This window comes from Pelophylax lessonae, assembly GCF_965119305.1.
Source record: "Pelophylax lessonae genome assembly, chromosome: 7".
NCBI classification, from domain to species: Eukaryota; Metazoa; Chordata; class Amphibia; order Anura; family Ranidae; genus Pelophylax; species Pelophylax lessonae.
In genome coordinates, this window is record NC_138774.1 from 168360082 (window position 1) to 168382798 (window position 22717).

The following is a 22717-nucleotide window of genomic DNA, read 5'->3' on the forward strand; positions in this document are numbered from 1 at the left end:
CAGCGCATATCCTAAGGGAAAAACCCTAGGGTAAGCAACTTGAGGACGACAAATCAGGACCTAGTCGCCTGAAGAAAGCCCAACAACCACAATTATCAGGGCCAGGGGAAACAAGAAGTGACGAAGTGTAATTCTGGATGATCAGAAACACAAAAACTGAGGATGAGAGAAGGGAGGGGCTTTTTAATTTGTTTCAGGTTTGCATGTTCTGTTGAGGGCAGAGCAAAATCCTCTATTAAGTAACTCTCCATGAAAACAGGCAGGCTAGCAGTGGAGGGATCATCTAGGGCTGGAGTACAGTTTGCCAGTGTCAATACCTCCCCCATTGGTGGCAGGATAACCCCAAAGTTTTTGGCCATCCTACGTCCTTCAATGGTTGAGGAAAAAAAAAAAAAAACACGATCTAATTATATAAGATTTTTTAAATATTTACCTTGATGTACTCGATCCAGTGCTGTAGAAGGACTTGCACACCTCCTCGGACTCTACTAAACAGCTGGTACAACAAGGAGAGGTCCTGTATTCGGTTTTCATCCAAAAGATGATTTAAACCTTTTTAAATGGACAAAGTACAATTTTAAAACCAGACAAATGGAGGTTAAAAAAAAAAAAAAAAAGCTAGTAGATTTAAATTATAAGTCAATTGAACAAATACAGGGGTGCTTAGGTGCAAGACTGCATTTCGGCGGCATTAGTTGCACAAAAAAATGAGCCTCTGAAATCAAGTGGATAATCTTATACAGAGCCATTGTGTTAAAATTAGGTCTACACCGCCATTATCTATTTTTTAGGCATTACTTTTTCAAAGCCCAATATCTAGATCAATGCGAACATGATCTACAACCACCCCTTTCCCTGGATCAAAGTAAAAAATACTCCCCTTCTCTCTGAAATCCTCCATCAGCAACAAACTTTAGGAAACCAATTACAAAATTCTTGTCCCGATGCTATGGGACCCCAATCAACCTCCACAAATGTCACCCACAGGTTTGAGACATGTGTTGTTGCTGTAATACAGATAAAGGTTTGTTCCTGCCCAAAGCTGAAAAAATTATTGCTCAGAAATTAATAGATTTTGTCCACCAAGATAATATCGGGCCTTTTTTCAGCTGCATCCTTCCACCATTCCCACAAAAAAAAAAAAAAAAAAACACCCCAAACCCTTCACAGACATCCTTAACACATCTAAAACCTGCATTCTCTTGAATTGGAAAGACTTTCCCCACCCCTTCCCCACTTCTATCTTACCAAAATAAATCAGATACTGAACAAAAAAAAAAATAAAAAAAAAAACAAATTCAAATTTTTAGAGGAAGGCTAAGCCCTCATATTTCGACACATCTAAAACCACCATTTAGTGACCTTTCACCTAAGAGAAACCTATCCCCCCCAATTCCCATCCCCCTGCCCCCCCGCCACCTTTTTCCTTTAGTTTATTCCCCTCTCCTTTTTCTAGCACTTTGTCTTTTCTATATTTTCTTATATTACCCTGGACAAATTCATACATTTATAGACTTCAAATCTCTATCCCACTAATTCTTTGCCTACCTCACCAGTCAGATTTTTCACGCTCCTACCAAGTCTTTCCCCCTGAGAAATTGGGCAGGCTCTACCTGTTTAACTTACAATTTCAAAGATCAAAGACCTGTAATGTTAAAGTGGTTTTATAATAACTTAACTACAATAACTTATATCATCCCTGTTTTTGCAAAATCTAAAGTGTAGTGTGTGTGTGTTTCTTTTAAATTATAATCCTAAATACCTTTTTTCACAGCTTCTCTGTGCAGTCACATGATCTCCCTCTGCTCTGCTTCCTCGATCTAAGAACAGCACTGGGAGGGGCTGAGATTCTCCAGTGATGTCAGCCAGCCAGCCGAGGCAGATCATGTGACCACACAGAAGACTTGCCCAAAAAAGGCGTTTAGGATTAGAATTTAGAAACTGACATATTGCAGTGAATATCTTGCTAAAACAGAGATGATACAAGGCACTGTGTTATGTAATGAATTGGAATAGAGGCAGAAGGAGAGAGGAGGGCCTCGGAGAAGATCAGCTCAGCAGACACAGACTGGACCAGACATGCAAGAAGGGAGGGGGAGAGGGGGGAGAGGGAGGGATACTCTGAACACTGCGGATGACGGAGGCACGCGGGCTCACCACGGCAGTCAGGGCTCAGCAGCCATGATTACTGTGGTCAGCACACAGAGGGGGACACAGGAACTGGCAGGATCAACCAGGTATTTTAAATAAAACAAAGGGACACATGACAATGCAACAGCACTATGCTACTGACCATGCATTACACATTGGTAACAACCACTTTAACATTCACCAATTTAAATGCCAGTCTGACACAAGCTGTCTGCAATTATACATACACCACCATTCAAAAGTTGGGGTCACCCAGACAATTTCATATTTTCTATAAAAACACACTTTTATGCGTCAAATGAGTTGCAAAATGAATAGAATATATAAGACATTGACGAGGTTAGAAATAATGATTTTTTTGTTTTTTTTTTTTAAATAATTTTATTCATCAAACTTTGCTTTCATCAAAAAACTCTATTTGCAGCAATTACAGCCTTGTAGAACTTTGGCATTCTAGCTGTCAATTTGTTGAGGTAATCTGAAGAAATGTCACCCCATACTTCCTGAAGCACCTACCACAAGTTGGAATGACTTGATGGGCACTTCTTACGTACCCTACGGTCAAGCTGCTCCCACAACAGCTCAACAGGGTTGACATCTGGTCACTGCGCTGGCCACTCCATTACAGACAGAATACCAGCTGAATGCTTCGTCCCTAAATAATTCTTGCATAGTTTGGAGGCGTGCTTTGGTCATTGTCCTGTTGTAGGAGGAAATTGGCTCCAATCAAATGCTGTCCACAGGGTGTGGCATGGCATTGAAAAATAGAGGGATAGTCAGGGATAGTCTTCCTTATTTGAAATCCCTTTTCCGTCGTACAAATCTCCCACTTTACTAGCACCAAAGCAGCCCCAGACCATCACACTGCCTCCACTATGCTTGACCGATGGCATCAGGCACTCCTCCAGCATCTGTTCACATTCTGCATCCCACAAATGTTCTTCTGTGTGATCCAAACACCTCAAACTTAGATTAGTCTGTCCATAACACTTTTTTCCAATCTTCCTCTGTCCAATGTCTGTTTTTTTGCCCATCTTAATCTTTTCCTTTTCTTGGCCAGTCTCAGATATGGCTTTTTCTTTGCCACTCTGCCTAGAAGACCAGCATCCAGGAGTCGCCTCTTCACTGTCGACGTTGAAACTGGCGTTTTGCGGGTACCATTTAAATGAAGCTGCCAGTTGGGGACCTGTGAGGGGTCTATTTCTCAAACTAGAGACTCTAATGTACCTTGTCCTCTTGCTTAGTTGTGCATCGGGGCCTCCCACTTCTCTTTCTATTCTGGTTAGAGCCCGTTTGTGCTGTCTTTTGAAGGGAGTAGTACACACCATTGTAGGAAATCTTCAGTGTCTTGGCAATTTCTTGCATGGAATAGCCTTCATTTCTCAGAGCAAGAATAGACTGTCAAGTTTCAGAAGAAAGTTATTTTTCTGGCCATTTTAAGAATATAATCGAACCCACAAATGCTGATACTCCAGATACTCAACTAGCTCAAAGGAAGGCCAGTTTTATTGCTTCTCTAACCAGCACAACAGTTTTTAGCTGTGCTAACATAATTGCATTTTGTAATCATCAATTAGCCTTTTTAACATGATTAGCCAACACAATGTACCATTAAAACACAGACGTGATGGTTGCTGGAAATGGGCCTCTGTACACCTATGTAGATATTCCATTAAAAATCAGCCGTATCCAGCTAGAATAGTCATTTACCACATTAACAATGTCTAGACTATGTCTGATTAATTTAATGTTATCTTCATTGAAAAAAAAAAAAAAAAAAAAAAAAAAAAAAAAAAGTGCTTTTCTTTCAAAAATAGAAGTGAAATACCCCAGCTATATGAAAGCTTAGAAGTGGTTTGCCAACATCCCTGTAAACTGAACAAGCAGAATGGGGGGTCCCCCTAGGGTGTGGGACTTTACCGGCAAACACACTTCCACAAGTAGATAAAAATAAATCGTTTTATTAAACAAGGTTTAAAATTGATCATACATAGATCGAACGGGTATAAAGGTCACATAGAATGTACAGATAGTGTGGATGGGTATAATTAACAAAAAAGAAATGAGGAGACTTGTATTGCATATACTCAAAGGTACGTATTAGCTTCTTGAAGGAAATCCTCCCACCCGACGCGTTTCAGGCACGCAGGCCTTTCTTCAGGGGTCTGAAGTGGGGAGATTTGTGATTTCCTACATGACATGATAAATATTGTTTAGATTAGTTGCATAAACATATTATCCAATACAGTATAAGTATTCAATATAAGTAAATTAACAGATATACATTGTATATAATGCACGTATAGGTAAAGCTTGGATTCTTAAAAATTCATACCTGTAAGTTACTGAAGAAGTGACAAGAGAGTCACGGCTGTTAAATGAAAAGAAAGAAAAGAGTTCCGCTGTGCAGGATACCGACGTGGGCGCCAACTGGGTCCCTGAGGCTGTAGGTCCTCCCGTATGTGGCCCCAGCGAGGATGCCTAGGTTGGGGTCACACTGGCGTCTGTGTGAATGTATATGCAAAGGGATAGTTCGCATTGTGTTCTCTGCGTGGGTAGTATTTTTTTGAATAAGAAAAAAAGGGAAGGGGAGATACCTTCTGGTAATTGTCTCAGCACCTATGCTTAAAGGGGTTGTGGAGTATCTGTTCCACTGAGAGTCGAAAGGTAGAGGAAGTTTTATTTGTTTCTGGAAAATAAAAATAGAAATAAAAATTGTACCTATTTTCAATGGGGTGTTTTGGTTGGATTGTGTCAAAAGGTTAGTAGTAACCATGTATGTGTTGTACTCATACCTTGTAGTATTTGTATCCACAACGGAGGCTTTATGCCCGAGGGGGTGGAGAATTGTATGGTTGGTTCCCGATGGGTGAAGGACGAATGGTCCTGAGAGACTATTACAATGGGAACATAACAGAGTATATAATACTTACTGGAATATGTGTCTGGAAATTAGGGGGATAATGTAGACAATATACAAGGTAAGATATATTAAGGAGGGGAGGGTGTCCAGGAGTAAAAAAGAGAGGTCAGACTGGTAAATTACCTGGTATTGTTCAGAGGAGATGTAGTTTTTGTTAAGGGAATAGGTCTCCCTGTTGGTTCCTGAAATTGTAAAATCCATGTTAAGTCATCTTAGGGTCCATGTTTGGTTGGGTGAAAGGGATATAGTCCAGGTATTTACCTTATGGGGTAGTTGCGGATGAGTTTGCAATGTCAGCAGCGGCGGATGCTGTGTCTAGTGTCCGCCGCTGTTTATATGTGGAGTGAGAGACGCCGGAGCATGCGCAGTGCGTGCCACGTGCACGCTCCGGCGCTGAAGGTGACCAATGGCATCCCCCGCCGATGGAGCGCAGGCCACGCCCCCAGAAGCGGAAGCGTGGCCTGCGTTCCAGCGGCGCCGACGCAGTGACTGGCTCAACCATAGCGGGCGGGGCCGAGATGATCGGGTGGTGCCCGCAGGAGGAGCCAGAATGTAGGGGGAGCCCGCTTGTGAATTGCGTGCCCCCCCCGGGTGCGCCGGGTGGAGCAACAGGGAGAGTGACAGCCAAAGGGGGTGGAAAATTAGGGCGGAGTCGGCCTATGCATATCGGAATATTAGTGTGAAGAGAAGAGCAGAGAGCAGGTCAGGAGAGGTAGGGGAAAAGGAAAGCAATGAAGGTGGATAGTGGGGGTGGTTGTTGTGGATCCCTGGGGGGATCCATTTTAATATTTAAACACAGTTTTTGTTGCATTGTTCCATATGTGAAGAAGACAACACATTATATGACAGGTAAATATAGTATGGAAATATTATACAGTATATACGTAGAAAACACTTTTTTTATATATACAGAATATCTCCGAGGTTAACAACAGCTCACCGAAGATTGAGTAATATTGTTATATCAGTGTTATTAAAGGTAAACAGTATATATTTAATAATCTGTGCGAGTGGTTTGATTTCTATATCTTATCCATCACTCTGTGTGTGTCTACGTTATATGGTGCACACATATGAATAGTGTATAGAGAAAAAAGAAAAAAAAAAAAAAAAAAAAAAAAAAAAAAAAGGAGGGGAAAGAGAATCAATATAGAGAATACTGAAAGACCTGAAACCAGGGACCTCAAGTGGTCTGGGAGCAGCAGACCTATTTGGTATAAACACAGTAATGAGCAAATCATGTAGAAGTTACTGATAGCATACATGTATTTCTGTAGGGGAAGGAAAAAAGTTTAGTTCAATATTTTTAGGCACATTCTGCATACTGATGGATGGAAAATGGGGGGGGGGGGGGGAAATTGTTGATGTGAGTTGGTAAAGAATGGGGGAGAAAAGGGGGGGGGGGGGGGAAAGGGGAATGGGGGAGGGGGAACAGGGTAGTTGGAGGAAGATGAGTGGGGTAGTGTGAATTCACTTTTCCCAGCCTCCAGAGGAGAACCCCTCTAGAAAGGGTCTAAAGCTGAGAGAGTCATTAAGGCCTGGAGGTGAAGTGGCATTAAGTTCTATTATCCATCGTGTTTCACGTTGTAGAAGTGTTTTGTTCCAGTCTCCCCCTCTTTTGTTTGGGTGTATTCTGTCTAGAATTAAAAACTGGATAGCGGGGAAGTGGCCATAATGGAAATCTCTTACGTGCCTGCCAAGGGGTAGGTCTGGATTTGCTGTCTTCATACTTAAAATGTGTCTGTAGGCTCTGTTGTGAAATTCGAGTTTTGTTTTGCCTACATAGTACCCACCGCATGGGCAGAGTAGTAAGTATACTACCCCGATGGTCTTGCAGTTGGCGTAGTGGCGGGGTTTATACTTTTTACCATTAGGTAGGATGATGTTGGGGTTAGTGCACATATATTGACAATATGTGCATCCACCGCAACGAAAAGTTCCTGGTCTTTTACAGGGGTCTCGTCTCGGTTCACCAGTGTATTCACTGTGGACTAGCATATCCTTCAGTGACTTCGTTTTTCTAAATGTTATAGCAGGGGTCTGTTGTATATGTGGATTGAGGGTGGGATCGATTGTTAGGAGATGCCAGTATTTATTGATGATTTTCCTGACTTTGGTGTGATCTTTTGTGTATTTTGTAATAATGCGGGTAGTTTCCGATTTCCTTGTTGTAGGTTGTTGTGGTAGTTTGGGAAATAATAAATCTGCTCTGTTTTGTGCTGCCGCCCGTTTAAAGGCTCTTTTTAAACAGGTGTTGGAGTATCCCCGTGTATGGAGTCTTTCTCTTAGTTTGTCGGCTTCAATTTTAAATGTTACATCGTTTGAGCAATTTCGGCGGGTCCTAAGGTACTGGCTGTAGGGGATGGATCTCAACAGAGGGGCTGGGTGTGAACTGGTGGAGTGTAGAATGGTATTTCCAGCAGTGGGTTTGCGATATATGGAACTGGTAAGTAAGCCATCTGTGTTTTTTTCGATGGTGACGTCAAGAAAATTGATTGTTTTTTGGTGACATGTCATGGTGAATGATAGGTTAAAGTTATTTTTGTTCATGCATGTTATGCAGTCAAGTAATAGTTCCTGGGGTCCAGTCCATATGATGAACACGTCATCAATATATCTGTACCATGACAGGATGTGATCCGTGAAATGGGTGAGTGTGGAGTCTAGAAGAAATGAGCGTTCCCACTCCCCCAGGTACAGGTTGGCATATGATGGGGCACAGCCCGTCCCCATTGCCACGCCCTGCACCTGGAGGTAGTGGGAGCCATTGAAGGAGAAAGAGTTGTGGGTCAGGATGTATTCAAGAGCTTGAATTAAGAATTCATTGAATGGAGTTGGTATTGGGTTGGATTGTTGGAGGACCCTTCGAATGGCCGCGATGCCCTGTGCATGTGGTATGGAGCTGTATAGAGCTTCCACGTCCACTGCCACCAATAAAGATTCCAGAGGTATTACCAGGCCTTCGATGATTTGTAGTAAATGAATAGTGTCTTTCACGTATGAGGAAAGGTCTTCTACATATGGTCTCAGTTTTTCGTCAATGAGTCTACTTAGATTCTCAGAGATGCTTCCCCTGCCTGATACAATGGGTCTCCCTGGTGGGCTTTCTAGGTTTTTATGTACCTTGGGCAGACTGTAAAATGTGGGGATTTTGGGATGACTTGTACGGATGTACTCCCAGCATTGTTTGTCTATTACGTTATGGTAGTATGCAGTGTCTACCAGTAAGTAGAATTCCTGGTGGTGTTTGTCGATTGTGGATTTGTTTATGGATCTGTACCAGTCTGAGTTTTGTAAAATTTTATCGCACATTGCAGTATATTGGCTGTTGTGCATGATGACGATGTTGCCTCCCTTGTCGGAGGGTTTGATGGTAAGTTCAGATTGTTTTAATAGGGTGTCTAATGCTTTTTTCTCAGAGGTTGGGAAGTTGGAACTTGATGTGGATGTTTTCAGTTTTTTAATGTCTTGAATCGTCATTGTTAGAAAGGCGTTTAGGTTCGGGTTGAGGGGGGGGCACGCAATTCACAAGCGGGCTCCCCCTACATTCTGGCTCCTCCTGCGGGCACCACCCGATCATCTCGGCCCCGCCCGCTATGGTTGAGCCAGTCACTGCGTCGGCGCCGCTGGAACGCAGGCCACGCTTCCGCTTCTGGGGGCGTGGCCTGCGCTCCATCGGCGGGGGATGCCATTGGTCACCTTCAGCGCCGGAGCGTGCACGTGGCACGCACTGCGCATGCTCCGGCGTCTCTCACTCCACATATAAACAGCGGCGGACACTAGACACAGCATCCGCCGTTGCTGACATTGCAAACTCATCCGCAACTACCCCATAAGGTAAATACCTGGACTATATCCCTTTCACCCAACCAAACATGGACCCTAAGATGACTTAACATGGATTTTACAATTTCAGGAACCAACAGGGAGACCTATTCCCTTAACAAAAACTACATCTCCTCTGAACAATACCAGGTAATTTACCAGTCTGACCTCTCTTTTTTACTCCTGGACACCCTCCCCTCCTTAATATATCTTACCTTGTATATTGTCTACATTATCCCCCTAATTTCCAGACACATATTCCAGTAAGTATTATATACTCTGTTATGTTCCCATTGTAATAGTCTCTCAGGACCATTCGTCCTTCACCCATCGGGAACCAACCATACAATTCTCCACCCCCTCGGGCATAAAGCCTCCGTTGTGGATACAAATACTACAAGGTATGAGTACAACACATACATGGTTACTACTAACCTTTTGACACAATCCAACCAAAACACCCCATTGAAAATAGGTACAATTTTTATTTCTATTTTTATTTTCCAGAAACAAATAAAACTTCCTCTACCTTTCGACTCTCAGTGGAACAGATACTCCACAACCCCTTTAAGCATAGGTGCTGAGACAATTACCAGAAGGTATCTCCCCTTCCCTTTTTTTCTTATTCAAAAAAATACTACCCACGCAGAGAACACAATGCGAACTATCCCTTTGCATATACATTCACACAGACGCCAGTGTGACCCCAACCTAGGCATCCTCGCTGGGGCCACATACGGGAGGACCTACAGCCTCAGGGACCCAGTTGGCGCCCACGTCGGTATCCTGCACAGCGGAACTCTTTTCTTTCTTTTCATTTAACAGCCGTGACTCTCTTGTCACTTCTTCAGTAACTTACAGGTATGAATTTTTAAGAATCCAAGCTTTACCTATACGTGCATTATATACAATGTATATCTGTTAATTTACTTATATTGAATACTTATACTGTATTGGATAATATGTTTATGCAACTAATCTAAACAATATTTATCATGTCATGTAGGAAATCACAAATCTCCCCACTTCAGACCCCTGAAGAAAGGCCTGCGTGCCTGAAACGCGTCGGGTGGGAGGATTTCCTTCAAGAAGCTAATACGTACCTTTGAGTATATGCAATACAAGTCTCCTCATTTCTTTTTTGTTAATTATACCCATCCACACTATCTGTACATTCTATGTGACCTTTATACCCGTTCGATCTATGTATGATCAATTTTAAACCTTGTTTAATAAAACGATTTATTTTTATCTACTTGTGGAAGTGTGTTTGCCGGTAAAGTCCCACACCCTAGGGGGACCCCCCATTCTGCTTCTTTCAAAAATAAGGACATTTCTAAGTGACCCCAAACCTTTGCACGGTAGTGTACATACATCTTGATGATACTATTTTATACATTGCTTGTATGATCTGATCTATGCTATGTGTAATACTAAAAAAAGAAAAGAAAAATTGTCTATAGGATTAACAATTATATGTTACTATCATACCTTTCTGTAGAGTTGTTGTAAGATGTTCTCCGAGAAGCTGCTTTTCAACAGTGGCAATTAATGGTTTTCTACATGACATGAGAATCATGTTAGTATTACACAAAGCCTAAATGTACGTACTGAAATTCAGAGACATACAGGCAATGAGCAGTTTTAGAACATTAAACAAGTTAGCCCACTTGGTTTTGTCACAACATGTTTACTTACAGTGTCAGTGTGAGGAAGAATGAGAAAAGTGCAATCCCTAAGATCAACACACAAGGCTAAGTTGACCCTTTTTTTCCCCCTAGGAGCCTGCAAAGCATTGCACCCGCAATCAGCAGATCGCTGGTGCAATGCAAGACTCCTGCAGACTGTTAGTGTAAGCCGTCTGCTCGTACATGCAGGCAGTTACACTGTGGGGTTATTTACTAAAACTGGGGAGTGAAAAATATGGTGCAGCTCTGCATAGAAACCAAGCATCTTTCATTTTTTTTTTTTTTGAAAAGCTTAATTGAAGAAGCTGAAGTTAGAAGCAGATTGTCTACCAAGCACATCTGCACCAGATTTTGCACTCTCCAAGATTAGTAAATCAAGCCCAATGACTGGAAGAAACAAACAATGAAAAACCTAAAGCACTCAACAGCACCCTGGCGGTTCATTGAGAATTACAAGCCGAAAGCTGCAAATGCTGTCGGTATTTATAGTTCTCCCCTCTTTGAATGAATGGCATTGGCCAGGTGGGTGGAGGCCCACACGGCTATGTTTTCATTAGATTGTGATAGCGAGTTTGGGGAGAAGACCCCTGGCCTGCTGTTAAGAGGCCACGTCAGAGAGGCTGCAGCAGTGGGAGAATGTTACATGGTGAACTTATCTTTTACACTGGTTGTAAACCCTTACATATGCCCAGTGAAGGGACTAGCCTCAGTCGATACACAGAGATCAAATTAATGCCTCCTACACAAGTTGTAACTTTATCTGCAGCCATGTCCCATCTACATCCTTCTATACCACACAGCTCAAAGGATTATTCTCAGCCTCAGAGACCAGGGGGTGGAGATATGACATGTCACACACACACTGAAGACCTAGAGCAGAGTTCCTATATCTGACAGCTGATGGAATGGAAGGGACAGGGCTGAACAAAACATTCTCTCTCTGCCTCCTCCCCCCCGCCCCACCCCTAAAGGTTAAAGCAGCCATTCTATGATTTGATTTCCTTTTCTTCCACCTTGTGTAGAAGGAAAGAAAATCACTTGATACCCCCATTAACACAGTCAGTGCTGATAGTGAATCAAGCCATTTATTTTCCTCCCCCAGAGCATTTGAGTTCTGAGAAACAAGGATTACTGCTAGCAGGTATAGCCGCCGGCAGTAAGCACATGTAAAAAATCCACATGGATCGACTTTGGGACAATTAGCCTGCCCATAGAAGGATTGAACCTCGGCTGGTCCCTGTTGAAGGGGCTGAATTTCAATCCACGTTTGTCTGACTAAAGTCCCCTGCTGAAATAATGACTTTACTGATTTGGGAAAACAAGTGGATTCTGGGCTCAAAATTGTCAAAGGTAATATTGCAAAACATAATATATAACTATTCCAAAAAAGATTTAGTACTGCCTGTATGGATAATACTGCAATGTATGACAGAACACTTACTGTGTGCTTTGATCTAAATATGTAATTACACGATCTGCCTCTTCTTCTAAGCGCTTGTTAACATGATGAAGATATTCTGGAACCTGCAAGTATCAAATCAATAGTTAAAGAGTTTTGTTACCCGAAAAAAAAAAAAAAAAAAAAGACCCTGTTCCCTTAAAGCGTGTTATACAGCACAGTGCTTGTGCTGTGTCATTTGGCCCCCTATAAAACCTAAAAAAACCTGGTTGATCCTGCCAGTTTCTGTCCTCCACCCTGTAACCTGACTGCAGTGTACCATGGCTGCTGAGCCCTGACACCGTGGTCAGTGTACGTGTCTCAGTCATCCACAGCCCTGCACTGTCTTCCTCTCCCCCCTCCCCGCCTGTCTGCTCATCAGTGCCTGCCCCCTCCCATCCTGCTGCTCTCATAATCATTTTAAAATTATCTAATCCACTCTGTAATATAACCCTAACTGCCCCTGTGTTATAGAAAAAATATGCGATCTGTACCTAAATCCAAGCAGCTCCCGGCAATCTTCCACTTCCCCCTTCTCTTCAGAGGAGAGATCTGATGTCAGCTAAGCGCCGGGAGATGCTCGGATTTAGGTACCAATCTGCATATTTTTTCTATAACACAGGCACACTTTGTGTTTTATTACAGAGGGGGATTATATAATTGTATATAAGTGGGTTAAAGCGGTAGTATCCCGCTTTTTGACACTTTGACCTACAGGTAAGCCTATAATAAGGCTTACCTGTAGGTACAAATAATATCTCCTAAACCGGCATGGTTTAGGAGATATTTACAGTGCATGCAGCCGCTCGCGCGAGCGGAGCATGCGCTCTGAAGGTCCGGGGGGGACCTTCAATTAGTTTGCCGGAAAAATCACTCCCGCGCGCATGCGCGGGAGTGACGTCATCGCGGCTCCGGCCAATCATCGCGCCGGAGCCGTCTCTTCCGGCCAATCAGCGCGCCGGAGCCGCCGAACCCGGAAGAGACGACGAGGGACCATGGCAGCGCTCGCAGCGATGTCCGGGGGTCCGTGTCGGGGCTTCGTTTTAAGGTAAGTTACACATAATGGGCTAGTATGCGATGCATACTAGCTCATTATGCCTTTGTCTTGCAGGTTTTTTATTTTTTATTTTTTTTTTAATTGAGTTTACAACCGCTTTAACAACCACTTTCATATAAAAGTTACCAAAGGCTAATATTTAACTGAAACATAAGCAATAAGTTAGAGAATTTCCCCCCTAAAAATGGAAGAAAAAAAAAATATTCTAGCTAGAGGACAGTCTGCTTTTTTTTTTTATTTGTAAGCATATTTACCACTAACCACAGTAGCAAAATATATGCTGCTGCCAAAACTTGGCAGTTCTAACCCTTGTAAACAAAAATAATCAAAAGATTGAGGCTGGGTTCACATATGCTGCCGCAGCGGCTCGCAGCAAGGGGCCCTGTGCACCGATTCAGGTCCATATTTATGCCTCAGTTCACACCTGAATCAGTTGCAAAGACACACAGATCCCTTTGCAAATGCGGAGGTGTGTGAACAGGCTCCATTGCAAGCCAGGAACACTCTCCTGTCATGTGTATTGGATGTGGAGAAACCGGCATCCAATTCACATAAGTGTGACCCCAGCCTGAATGTTTTAGACTACAGAACCAAAAGCTGACCTATTTGTGTAGAGAGGTTGATAAAGAGCACCAAAAGAAAAAATTAAAGATGGATCGATAGATTTTTTTATATAGTTTTTAGGTGCCTAGACTGCCGGCGGGGTATCATAACCAAGATTTTCCCCAGGGGTGACACTTAAGTTGAAATTCTACAAAACACTTTAGGCAAGGGATATTTGAAACTTTACCTCTCTTTCTTGCATGAGCCTTTGCCCTTCTGCTGCATATAAACGGTTTGTTTCTTCCAAGAATCGGTGTTCAAATGATTCTTGATAAATCTGGAGAAAATAAAAAAAACAATAGTGCAATATGTCTAGCACCTATGTAAAGCAAACCAATCAAATCTCAGGGCCATGTGACACAGGCGATGAGGACACTAGTGACAACTCACCAGTGTCAGGATAGCCAAGACAGTGTTTTATCTTACTACAAGCAGTTCCAGTCAGGGTGGATAAAAACAGATGATTTAAAAAAAAAAAAAAAAAAAATCCAAAAATCTGATTTTTTTTATCAATTTTAGTAAAATTATTTTGGGAGTAAAAATATATCTAGACAGTTTTCTATTTAAGATCCATTAATAATTTTGTTTATTCAGCATGAAATGGAGCTTAGCTATGTAGTATGAGGCCGTATATTCTGCAATATTTACATTTTTGGTAAACTCATTCAATGAATCCAAGCTCTGCAAGCTGAGAACACGCATTCACACAATTTCACACTAACTACCAGCAAGAATGAGTTCTTACATTTAAAGAGCATCTGTCATGTCAGACCCATCATAGCAGCACCTGTTTAGCAGGCATCCACTCACCTGCTGCCACCACATCCTTCACCTTGTGGTGTCGCTGCCACATCACCAGCCATCCCAATTAAGTGAATGGCACTGTCAGTGAGTTAACAGCGGGTCAGAGGAAGAGTCCCGGTGGGACAGAAATGACAGTTGCTCTTTAAAAATTATGATTTAATTAAGCCTAATTAAATCAAATCCACCCTGGTTCCAGTGCTAACTGTTATAAAAGCAAATCCGTCTTCATGCATTTTGCAAGCAGTTTAATATGCACTTAATCTGCTCAAAGACACAGAAGTATACCTAAAGCGTTGTTTTTTACAGTTAAAAGCTAAACACAGAAAAAAGGAAAAATCCTCACTTGCTTTTCCCACACTGGAAGGGCTAAAAGGTAGTTTATGCCCTGGGGGCCCTGGTACAGCAGTTTTACATATCTGAGCCTCTATTCCCACAGGCTCCTACACGATGATAGACTGCTCCTTGAAGCCTCTTCTCCCCTATGCTCCAGTAATCTAAGGTCCTAAAGTCACCAAGACTGTTGTTGGGCCCCATAGCCTTGCATTGGACATGAGGACTCCGAGAGACAGACCACTGCCAAAGCATAAGGTAGCACTGTCTGCTGGGGGAGTGAAGGATCAGGTAGGTAAAACTGCTTTTCCTCCATCTCCCAAACAGAACTAAATAGTTAACCCTTGTACTGCAGGCACACCCCCACTGCAAGTGAGGACTTATTTTTCCAGGAGTTGAGCCTAAAACTAAAAAGAGAGCCATAAACTGAATAAACACGGTCACAAAGTTTCAAACAACTTGCCTGTAGGTCCGACAGCATACTTAGAAGACTTCGTAACAAACTTCTATCAATGGCTTCACCATTTCTCTCTCTTTCAATTAGCAGTAGAATACCATCAATTGTCTTGTTCTGAACTTTCTGATCACTAATTATGTGGGTTCTAAACAACTCAAGACCCATGTCCCTAAAAAGAGAAGAAATACAGTCAAAATGTGCAAAGGAAAAAAAATTATATATATATAAATGGATTTTTGTAAAATCTTACCGTAAAATCCTTTTCTCTTAAGCTCATTGACAGACGTAGTCCTCCTTGATTAATATCAACTCGGGTTATACTGCCCTCTACAGGAGTAGGACTAGACAGGAAAGAAAACGTTCTGGCCACACCCTAGGGGCAGTCCCAGAGGGTATATCCTCTCACTTCCTGCTACAGCAAATCAATTATGTCACAAAGCAGTGTTTAGAGAATTTAACCCAACCCAACTCAAAGACAGAGGGGCGGGTACTACGTCTGTCAATGAGCTTAAGAGAAAAGGATTTTACAAAAATCCATTTTTCTCTGTCGCTCATTGACAGACGTAGTCCTCCTTGATTAATATCAACTCGGGACGTCCCAAAGCAGTGCCACAAATGAGGGGTGGGATAACAGAAATCAAAATCCAGAAGGCCCAACCGGAGCCAACCAGAAGCATCAAGGACTCATCGAGCAAAAAGATGAGACCTAAGTGAAAAAACCCAACAAACCCTCGAGGTAGACCAACGGTCTCCTCAAATTGCGGCCTGCAAAACCTTGCGGCCAAATGAGGCATCCGACGATGCCATCACATCAACTTTATAGAATTTTGTAAAGGTATGAACCGACGATCAAGTAATCGCCTTGAAAACCTGGACCCCTGACGCCTGATGGCGGTAGGCCCAGGAAGTACTGAGCGCCCGAATAGAGTGCGCCTTAACAGGGACCGGAGGATTCCGACCCTTACATAGAACAAGCCTGTACCACCGTCTGTCTAATCCATTTGGAGATAGTCGCGGCAGACGCAGGCAACCCCTTTCTGGGGCCATCCGTGATCCCAAAAAGTGAAACCGTTTTACGGAACGATTCCGTAGTCTTCAGGTATACCCTGATTGCCCGAAATACATCCAAGGAATGCAATGCACATTCCTGAGGATGATTGGGCTTAGGACACAAGGAAGGTAGCACAATATCTTCATTCAGATGAAAATCTGAAACCACCCTAGGAAGAAAGGATGGCTTCGGATGAAGAACTACCTTATCCCTATGAACCACTAGGTATGGGGAATGGCATGATAATGCAGCCAGTTCTGACACCCTGCGTGCAGAAGTGATAGCCACCAAGAAGGCCACCTTCTGGGATAATGTAAGCAAGGGAATCTCCCTGTTATTTTAAAAGGGAGGTTTCTGCAGAACCGACAAAACCAAATTAAGATCCCAGGGCGGTAAGGGCGCGCGCACTGGCGGAGCCAAGTGCCGCACCCCCTGGATGAAATTCCGCACCAAGGAATGAGTAGCCAGCGACTTCTGAAAGAAGATTGCTAACGCTGAAAACCTGACCCTTGATAGTGCTCAAGGATAGTTTCTGCTCAACCACCTTTTGCAGAAAAGCCAAAATTTGGGTCACCAAATAGGTACGTGGGGGAAATCCCAACGATTCACACCACGCAATATAAGTCTTCCATGTGCGATAATAGAATTTGCTAGAAGTCGCTTTCCTTGCTTTAATTAGAGTAGGAATAACTGAAGCCGACAACCCCTTGTCCTTCAGAACCTGGGTCTCAATTGCCAGGCCGTTAAAACCAGCGACTGTAAAGCACGATGGAAGATCGGTCCTCGAGACCGCAGATCCTCCCTGAGAAGAAGTCTCCAAGGAGCATCTGACTAGCCTGCCCAAGTCGGCGTACCCGGCTTGACGAGGCCAGCCCGGAATTACCAGGATAACTGGAGTTCCCTCCACCTCTATCCTGCGGAGAAATCTCAGCAGTAACTTGAGAGGGGGGGGAAGACATACAGTAGCTGATACTTCCCCTACGGGGCGCTCAGCGCGTCTGCTGCGTCCGCTAGAGGATCGCAGGCGCGAGCCCTGTTGAGCCAACCTGCCAACAGATCCATATCCGGGGTGCCCCAATGAAGGGACAGCTGGTGAAATACCTCTGGATGAAGAGACTATTCCTCTTGATCCAGAATCTGACGGCTGAAATAATCTGCCTGTCCACCCCTGTGATAAATATCACGGAGAGAACTGGAACAACTGTTCCCCCAATAAAGAATGTTGGCCACTTCTATGGCCGCCAGGGCACTCTTGGTGCCCCTTGGTGATTGACATAAGTCATGACCATGGCATAGTCCGATTGGATCCGAACCGGACTGCCCTGGAGCTGCTCGGTCCAGTAAATCAGACCAAGTCTGATCGCTCTCAGTTCCAACACCTTTATCGGTAACCTGGAATTTATCAGAAGAAATGACTTCCCCTGGCTGAGCATCGGAGACCGAAGCCACCAGACCAGAGCCTCCCTGGTCTGCTCGCTCAATCGGATCCGATTGTCCAGGGAATCGGGATTCCGATTTCATATCAGAAGAACCTCCTCTTTGGAGAATTTGGGTATGAGACTGGGCAAACGGTACTGCCTCTAAGGAGGCGACCATCAATCCCAGCCAGTTGACGGACAGCAACATCCGAATCATTGACTGAATCTTCTGGAGTTTCTCCGCCTGGAGAAAAACTCTTGCCAAGGATGTATCCAAAATTAGGCCCAGATATAGTTCAGTCTCCTGGTGGGAACCAGGGATGATCTTTGGGAAAAGCAAAGAAAACGCTGATGTCCTGCGAAGATGGGGATATGAAGATAGGCATCCTAAATGTCTATGGACGCCAGGAAATCCCCCTGATGCAGGGAGGCCACCACTGTATGGATGGACTCCATCTCTTCCAAGACCAGAATTGGACGCACCTAGCCCTTTCTCCTGGGCATTGTAAACAGGTTCGAGTCATAGGTGTGCGCAGCCTATTGCATTAGGGTGTGCTCCCCAAAGTTTAAATACACATGCATGTGTTTGCCTACATGTACATGGCCCCCGATACATTACTCTCCCTGCTGGCAAAGTGAAATAGAAGTGTGTGGCACTTCTCTTATGGCAGAGCAGGTCCGAGGGAGATCTTTCCCATCTCCTCACTGGCAAACAGAGCGATAATGCTAATGTGCCCTAGGTGATTAGGGTGTGCCCGCCTATGGTTCGACTAGAACTCTTCCAAGGAATGGGAACTACCACTGCTTGTTGCATCAAGCTGTTCCCCGCAAAGCTTTTTAAGCGACCCGGGGATGTCGAATATTGGAAGGGAAGAATCGCACCGGTGGAAGTGATCGAAACTCGATCTTGTATCCCGACCATATGACCTTGCGAACCCCTTTATCAGGGATTCTGGAAAGCCCTGGATCCGAAAACCGGTGAAGACGTCACCCCACCCTAGAGATGGGTGGGGCCCATTCTGTCAATCCAACGAGATAACAGTAGCTTTATTTAGTCTGGAAATCGGTGAGTCCACCATTGGTGGTACCGTCCATCTTTGTAATGAGGGATTCCTCAAAATGATAGCACCTAGCAATGCGTTTGGAAATAGCAGGGGCTCGTTTACGGAAGACCCCATTTGGGCAAGGGAAACCCTTCACCATTTTGGTAGGTTTGCTAGTACCAAAAAAGGAATAGGAATCTCAGCTACCTCTGCCGGTGTAACCTCAAGATTCAAGGTTTCCCGGCAATGACAAGCTCAGAATCCGTATCTGAAGTATCAGATGACATAGGGGTAGGCGGGGGTCGCTTTTCTTGACCCCCGTCCCTGACAGGCTACCTCCACCCGGGATACCAAAGACTCCAAAACTGCTGATAATGCATCATCACAAGTGGGGTACTGGAGGGTCCTGCGGCCACCCCGAGGGGATCAGGTGGGGATACATGAGTGGCAGGGTTCATGTAACAAGACACTTGCCAGCAAACACAAAAAAATGAATTGCAAGAAAAAAAACTTTTTTTTTTTTTTTTTTTTTTTTTTTAAACTTAGTCCCCCAGCGCAGTAGCGCCCCTCAGTCTACCTGCTTGGACCCCTCAGAAAGAGAGAGAGAGAGAGAGAGAGAGAGAGAGAGAGAGAGAGAAAGAGAGAGAGACCCCAAGGCTCACCTGATGCACAGAAGTTTCTTATCAACCTGTTTCCAGCACTGTCTGTTACAGACAGGAAGTCTTTGGCTTGCTTTCCCTGGGCAAAGGAGGCGGCTCCGCCCCTTTACACGCCTTCCGGCGCCTCCCAATTACTCCACGAGGTGTTTGGTCACCTCAAACATGGCCGCCCCCATGCTGGAGACACGAGGCTACGCCAATATGGCGGCCTCGTGCGATCTGCAGGAAAATGGCGGCGGCCTGTGTATGATAGCGGCGGCTTGCAAGCGGCCTGCGGGATGTGTGCATTCGGCCTGTGCGGCCTGCGGAAGTGCCTCGGCCTGCGGGAGGTGTCCTCGGCCTGCGGGAGGCTGTGCGGCCTGTGGAAGTGACCGGCTTTCTGGAGGGATGGCGATCTGTGGCTGCAGTAACTCAGGCATAGGCATCGGCCTGTGTACACACTAGACAGGTAGGATACCTCTATACCTCAATAGTAATGCCTTTTAGTAGTCTGCCACTGACTTCAGTCACCCTTACAGTCATATAGTGACTTTAGATAGTCAGCTCCCAAACCAAGCCTCCTGGTTTCTATTCACAAAAATCACACAAATTGGGGGATCTGTGACCTGTTATAGGATAGAGGGGAGACCCAGAAACTGAGTGTCCGACCATCCCCGAGAGGGGCCCGCGTCCACCAACAACCCGACAGGGGGAGAGGGGGAACATTCTACTCACCATACCGGAACCAGGCGGGCGCCAACTCCTGACAGAACCCCTCTCCACCGGGGTGGGGGGGCTGTCGACCAATACGGACGCCGTGACTCTGTTGGTCATTGGCGTCCAGGCGAGACGTTTAACTCGCAGGGTCAGTCCCCGTCCAGTGGGACTATGTCGCGGCCGACCCAGCGCTGAGCTATGGCCTGCACGCGCTCGTAGGCTGAACTGGGGTGACCACTGGATCTCAACATCCAGCCCGTCGCCCAGTTTCAGCGTACTTGCTTGAAGATCTCACAGGAACACTGGAGAAAAAAAGCTGTCTAAAAAAGTATTTCTAAAAAAAAAAAATCTTGCCAGGACCGAAGATCCTAGCAAGGAATCTAGGTCCTTACTCCTAACTAGACAGAAAAAAACTGATTTGCTGTAGCAGGAAGTGAGAGGATATACCCTCTGGGACTGCCCCTAGGGTGTGGCCAGAACGTTTTCTTTCCTGTCTAGTCCTACTCCTGTAGAGGGCAGTATAACCCGAGTTGATATTAATCAAGGAGGACTACGTCTGTCAATGAGCGACAGAGAAATATATATCTATATCTTACACACAAATATATGCATAGTGTAGAAGTGGTCACCGCACACACTTGTAGGGATACTGGTCAGGGTGCAATCCATGAAAAAAATATAATATGTAGAATATAAAGCAGACAGCAGGTGCACTCAACAGAACTTGCAATAGGAGGAATTCCCAACATTTTAGTGGGGCACAGCCCACCTTTCTCATGACAAGTGCAAAAGTGGCTCACATAGGTTTAAAAAAAAAAAAAAAAAAAAAAAGGGCAACCCCTCTCACTACCACCCACAATGAAGACCGCAAAGTAGAATAAGTGCTTGAAAAAGAAAAGAAAAACATTGCAAAACTAGCTAGCACTATTTACAGAGGTCTCTTACTAAAAAGATCGCAGGGCAGTTTAAATACTATAAACATTAACAAAAGTAGGCAAAGCATAACCAAAAAGGATGATCTCAAAGCATGGAACACAGGGCACATTGTAAAAGTGGAAAGGCACAAAAAAAAAAAGCACAAGTAGACAAATCTGTGAAAGTAAGAGATATGGACATCCTGCCATAAGACAGCCTCAGAAGAAGCAAAAAAAAAAAAAAAAAAAAAAAAAAAAAAAAGTGTGTTCTATAATCCATAGGACCTGAATAGAGGGCTACAGTATGAAGCAGGACAGAGACCACTAGAGTCTAAAAGTAGGGAATGCACCACTCAAAGAAAAATGCAGTCGAAGATATAGGGCAAAAAAAACATCTGTCATAGACATTGCTACATAAATTGGATTTTTGACTTACCGTAAAACCAGTTTCTCTGATGTTTATTGACGGACACAGCTCCTGATCTTCATAACCACTGGGTTATAATGCCCCCTACAGGAGTAGGACACTAAGTGGAAAAAAATTGACCACGCCTATAGGAAAGTCGTAGGGGGTACACTCCCACTTCCTGCTATAGGACACTAGGCAGAAAAGGAATATACTCCCTCTCCCCGCTATAGGTACTCCCCATGTAGATACAAGCAGTGCCAGAAGAATTACAACTCCACAGAGGGGTGGGTGCTGTGCCCTTCAATGAACATCAGAGAAATGGATTTTACGGTAAGTCAAAAATTTATTTCAGTGTATTGTTTGCTAAAAATATGCATCTTGTATATAAAACTGCAAATATCATGCAACATGAACCATTGCAACTACCACCATTTTATTCTCCAGGGTCTCTGCTTTCAGGAAAAATTGGATTTTTGACTTACCGTAAAACCCATTTCTCTGATGTTCATTGGCGGACACAGCTCCTGATCTTTATAACCATTGGGATGCCCCAAAGCAGTGTTAAACATGAGGGGTGGGAACAGTAGCCAACAGGAGCTCAACCAAAACAAAAAAAAAAAAACCAACAATACACTCCCAAAGAGGATCAGGTCCTCTAAAACAGCAGCCTGCAAAACCTTGCGGCCAAAAGAAGTATCCGCAGATGCCAACACCTCCACTTTATAAAACTTTGTAAAAGTTTGCACCTACGGCCCAAGTAGAGTGCGCTTTAACAGGGAAAGGAGGAACCTGACCCTTGATGGAATACGCCTGAATCACTGTCTGTGTCGGACAGTGATCTTCAGACAAAGATGGGTCCTTGGAACAGCAGATCTTTCCTGAGAGGAAGCTTCCAAGGAATGTAGGCGGCCAGCCGCACCAGATCGGCGTACCAAGCCCAGTGAGACCAGTCCGGAGACACTAAGCTAACCGGAATCCCTTCTGCCTCGATCCTGCGTAGAAGTCTTGACAGGAGCTTGAGAGGAGGGAAGGCGTAGATCAGACAATACATACCCCACGGGGCAACAAGCCCGTCTGTTGCGTCCGCCAGAGGATCCAGTGACTGAGCCACAAAACTCTGCACCTTTCTGTTGAGCCGAGACACCAACAGATCCACCTAGGGGATGACCCACCGGAGACACAACTGATGAAACGCCTCCAGATGAAGGGACCACTCTCCCCTTGGTCCAACGCGTGCCAACTAAGGTAATC

At 44.3% G+C, this 22717-nt stretch overlaps 1 protein-coding gene across 1 annotated transcript in view; it reads right to left on the minus strand.

Annotated features, from left to right (window-relative positions):
- Positions 1-22717, minus strand: part of CUL4B (cullin 4B) — a gene marked incomplete at its 5' end in the record, with an annotated part of 177300 nt that overhangs the window by 81618 nt on the left and 72965 nt on the right. The window contains 5 exons of the mRNA XM_082263638.1: positions 434-552; positions 10391-10458; positions 12029-12111; positions 13873-13962; positions 15283-15445. Coding sequence (XP_082119764.1) covers positions 434-552; positions 10391-10458; positions 12029-12111; positions 13873-13962; positions 15283-15445 — 523 coding nt within the window. The remainder of the gene's footprint in view (positions 1-433; positions 553-10390; positions 10459-12028; positions 12112-13872; positions 13963-15282; positions 15446-22717) is intronic.